A 5,000-nucleotide genomic window follows, 5' to 3' on the forward strand; every position below is an offset into this window, starting at 1 on the left:
TCCTGTAATGATAGAGGATGCTGCAGCTTCTGAATTGCTTGTGTTTCATCTTGACATTGAAAAAATAAAATAGCATCTTAACACAATTCACATTATTGTGACATTCTTCTTGATTCTGTTCATTCTACACTCGATGGCGATGAACACAATATTGCAATATGCTTTTGTAATATATTTTTTAAGTAACTAAAGAAAAAATATGAATATAATTGATGTGCTGCTCACCATTCTCATTTTGGAGAAATTTACAAGACCCTCTTCGGTAAAATTAGGTGTTCCCTCCTCAATGAAGGCCAGGTCTGTTAGGTACATTCCCAAATAGGGAACAGAGGGCGGGTTACAGCTGGATGGGAGAGATGGAAATTATGGCTTAACAGTATTGTACAGCGTTTGTTCCTGGGTCCATTTGGTTCTACAGTGATATAATGTCAGGGTGTCTCTACATCACAAAATAATACTCACTTTTTCAGAGTCTCCCTCAGGTTTTTGAACCTCCCCTCGGACGACACCGTCTTCTGCAGCTTGTCCATCAGAGCTTTAGCCTGGGTAAACACACAGTCAAATATACACGAATCCACATAGCCCATAGAAGATCAAAGAAAACACTGTTGTTCAAGCCCCAGAACATTGTTGTACATAAAAGACAGACCTGTGAAGACTCCTTAACGCACTCCAGTGTTAACACTAAACCTCTAGCTCCTGTAAGCATATACCAACTGTGGGCCCTTTGTTCTAATGTGACATGTGTTTGAGTGGTGCTAGCCATGTGTGTGTATGTATGTGTATGTACGTACGTACGTACATACATACATGTATGTATGTATATGTATGTATGTATGTATGGGCACGTAAAGGTCTAGTTAGATATAACGCCAGAGTTGCACCTGCTTGGTGACTTTGGCCCAGGTCTTCTTCAGGCGGTAGATGGCGCTGCGGTTGAGAGCTGATGTGATCTCCAGCACTCCGTTGTAGTTGTTGAGGCAGCGGCAGATGTCGGCCACAGCCACCCACTTCTCTATAGAGTTGGCCCTGGAGCCCACGTCAGTGTGGGTCATGATCTGAGAGGCCACCAGGTTACTCATCTACACACGCACACGCACACGCACACGCACGCACACACACACACACACACACACACACACACACACACACACACACACACACACACACACACACACACACACACACACACACACACACACACACACACACACACACACGCACACGCACACGCACGCGCACGCACACGCACACGCACGATTAAAACTATGATGGAAAACTACTACCTTTTTTCACTTACGAAAACTAAATATTCACTAGTAAGAGACCTCACCTTCGCTCAAGATTAACAGTTTATTGAAACAGAACGAGATGAATGCGGAATGGAGTGAGGAACCCAAGGTAGGGCGAGACTCAGGGTTTGGGCGTATAGTCTCTGGAGCTGACGGTCATCTTTGCTATACTCGGAATGAGCGGTTGGTCGTCTCTGCTCCGTCACTGCCCCCCCCTGGATTCCTAGAGAATCGAGGCGGAAGGAGGAGGTTGGGGTGGAGGAGGATGGCGAATTTGAAGAAAAAGTGAAAATAGCCGATCTACAAGTGCAGTACTCACAACCCATGTTTGGTCTGTCATGGAGTAGAGTAGACCAAACAACTTGGTTGAGAGATCGCAGGTGTATTTATACTGTGGTGATTGCACAGGGGATTGGCCGGGTGATAATGAAAGGCAGGTGAGTTTGATAAGGAGGGTGGTTGATGAGGGAGGAGGCATGGGCGGAGCTTGAGGGGGTTCAGGGGGTACCTGAAGTTTTTTTAAACTTAACTTCTGACTGTAGTTTGTAATCATCTCTCTTATCATGATATGATGACTCGCTATATGGCTGTAGTGCATGTGTGTATGTGTGTGAGCTGCTGTACTACCTAAATAACTCATTTTTAGGGGTTAGGGCATTGTAAAAACGCGCTTTGCGTGCGCGCGGGTGTCGTTGGCCAAGCAGTCGCACCCCCTGGCATCAAGTTCAAGCTCCGCCTATGGAGAGGAGTGGTTAAGGTCAAGCGGAAGGAGGTCTCTTCTCCCAAAACTGCGTTGTATAAATACAACTTCCCTAAAGTACACTATGATGACTAAAATTAAGACTCAATATATTGACGTAAATTTCGTCAACAGATAAAAACGTGACTAAAATGTTAGGGAGGGACTAGCGGAGAAGAGATCCAGTGGTCATTTTATGGTTGGTTGCGCTCGAGTGTTCTCATTTTCTATTAAAAAACCTTGAAAATAATAAATAAAATAAAAGTACTGTTAAGTGGTCAGATGGGTGGGCCACAGCACTGTTAAGTGGTCAGATGGGTGGGCCACAGCACTGTTAGGTGGTCAGATGGGTGGGCCACAATACAGTTAAGTGGTCAGATGGGTGGGCCACAGTACTGTTAAGTGGTCAGATGGGTGGGCCACAGCACTGTTAAGTGGTCAGATGGGTGGGCCACAGCACTTTTAAGTGGTCAGATGGGTGGGCCACAGCACTGTTAAGTGGTCAGATGGGTGGGCCACAAACGCTTTCATGAATTTCAAGTGGGCGCTGATCTAGAAGAAGTTGAGAACCAGACCTGACACACACAACCCACAGTTCATCTTACGTCGTTGAAGTGCTGACTCGTCTTCATGATGTAGGGCGTCCTCTCGGTCTTGTCCACCTTCATCCAGCCCTGACCCAGGAACTCCCTTAGAGAGACATGAGTCACATGACCGACACACTCTGTCAAGGCATGGCCCTCAACATTGACTCATCCTCTTATTCGTTGAATTGAAAATGGTGGACCCTGTTGTAAACAAGTGTAATGCTTTATCATGGTGTCATCCACAGTAACAGATTTTGTATTGAGTTGTGCTTTCGTTTGAAATGTACCCATTATGCATACTGTTATTACATTTTCAATCAATCAATGAATCAATCAATGAATCAATGAATCAATCAATCAATCAATCAATCAGTCAGTCAATCAATCAATCTATGTGTCACCTTTTTAAAAGTTTTGTAGATGTATTTTTTACTATTTGTCTACATAAAGATCTTGTATCAATACCACCTTCAACTGTCTGAACTCAGACCCACACATTGGAACATTAAGCATCATGAATGCAACTCAACCCAACATGTTTTGATGGCATAATAGATTTGCAGTTGATTCCTAGAAAAGGCTTCCACTGAACATGCCAAAGGAAAATGAAGCTGTGCCAGGTGTCTATGTTAGCGATAACCAGTTGTGTCATGTTGGGCCTGGTGAGGATGTCAGGGCGACAGAGTTCCGAGGGGGACTGACTCATAAGGGATGCTTCTGAAGACGATGTGGTCCAACAGGGTGATCTGCTCAGCAAGTTCCATCGCTGACAGAGACTCGAAACACTCCACCTTGGGGCACTCCGCCTAAACACACACACATGCACGCACACACGTGCACGCACAAACAATAGCATGACCGAGTCAGAAACACACAAATATACAGAACACACTGTAGCAGCTCGGACAATAAGCCCTTTTTTATTAAGATGCTAGGTACAAATATAATTGGTATATTCTTAAAATAAAGTATTTGCATCGTGACCGCTGTGCGGTCTCTTTTCTTTTCTGTTGACATTTCGATGTGATGTCATGAGTTGTGACTCTGAGGAAGATGCAGCAGAGTCGTCTTTTTGTACCTAAATTTTGTACATAAATACAAAAAAAGGCTTATTGTCCGAGCTGCTCCAGTGTGTTTTCTATGTTTAATGCTGTGTTGTCCTGCTCCTGTAACCTGCTTTCATCTGGCTGAGGCATGGCAGAACTCCCCCATAACACAAGCAGGAAAAACAACAACAACAAACAAAGAAACGATGCGATAGAAACACATGGTTCTGACACGTATGATTTGTGACAGTTGACAGGCCCCTACAGACAGACAGCCATGGTCATGAAACCCCCATCCCCCCTGCGCCTGGGGGGCAGGACACTGTGTTCAGAATGAGGGCTTTTCAGAAAGAAAGGCGACGTGACACATAAACAGCCACACTGAATTCTTTGTCTAACTTGTGGCTCAATCGTGCATAAGTACTGCACGACGTATTGGTGAGCTCCTTTCTTACTGAGCGTGTTTGTGTATATGCATATAGTCACTGTCGGATGGAAACCTCATATGTCCAAAAAATATATATATATAATATAATATTTATTATAATAAAAAACTTGAAAATAGTTGATCTAGAACTAGAACTATGTGTTGCATTGTGACGTGGAGATCTGCCATTTTCACTACTTTTGTGCTTCACTCTTATACAGTATGATGAACTGGGTGAGCATCTTTGTAAGTTTGTATGCACCTGTGACTTTGTGTGCCTTCTTTCCAGGACTACAATATAACGCTAATTAACTCGAGACAATGAATTGCATGCAAATGAGGCTAGTCTGAGCTCTCAGTTCTGATTTGTTTCTACCAAGGTGAAAGGGCACAATTAATAATTAATAAGGCCTTGATAACATAAGAGAAGTTGTGACTAAGTAATTTTAATAACAACACTGGAATTAATTAGAGGCCAGGAAGGTCATGGCTGCCGTAGCCCCTCGTTTTGGCCTTATGCTCTTCAAAAAGTGATATCAAGGTCACAGTGGCCTTGATGCCCTGTCCACACTGTCTTAGTGTGCTAGGATTATGTTTTTCTCCATTTATTATAAAGTAACACAGACAACTAAGTCAGATAATTAAAATAATTATAACTATACAATTAATATATTCATGTCATTGTTGGTAGTAAAGAAAAAGTATATTCATTCAATCATTCATTTGTTGTCACGAAATGTGCCACATTCCGTGAATCTTGTTCATTGCTGAACAGAGGGGGTTGTGGGAGCTGTAGTCTTACCATCTGTAGGATGTCTTCTATCCTCAGCTGGGCGTCATCCAGGTCATCATGAGAAAGGACACTGGGGAGAGACAATCTGATTGGCCAAACATTACCTCACTGAAGCA

The 5,000-nt window shown here is 43.4% G+C and overlaps 1 protein-coding gene across 1 annotated transcript in view; it reads right to left on the reverse strand.

Moving 5' to 3' along the window:
* LOC310871712 (ras-specific guanine nucleotide-releasing factor 2-like) overlaps window positions 1-5,000 on the reverse strand; it is a gene marked incomplete at its 3' end in the record, with an annotated part of 79,235 nt that overhangs the window by 1,328 nt on the left and 72,907 nt on the right. Inside the window, exons 22-27 of the mRNA XM_083783352.1 lie at window positions 4,894-4,954; window positions 3,321-3,424; window positions 2,637-2,721; window positions 885-1,082; window positions 463-542; window positions 226-343 (exon numbers count right to left, since the gene is read on the reverse strand). Of these exons, the coding sequence (XP_083639478.1) occupies window positions 226-343; window positions 463-542; window positions 885-1,082; window positions 2,637-2,721; window positions 3,321-3,424; window positions 4,894-4,954 (646 nt within the window). The remainder of the gene's footprint in view (window positions 1-225; window positions 344-462; window positions 543-884; window positions 1,083-2,636; window positions 2,722-3,320; window positions 3,425-4,893; window positions 4,955-5,000) is intronic.

This window comes from Protomyctophum parallelum (genome assembly GCF_964188405.1).
Source record: "Protomyctophum parallelum genome assembly, chromosome: 15".
Taxonomy (NCBI): domain Eukaryota; kingdom Metazoa; phylum Chordata; class Actinopteri; order Myctophiformes; family Myctophidae; genus Protomyctophum; species Protomyctophum parallelum.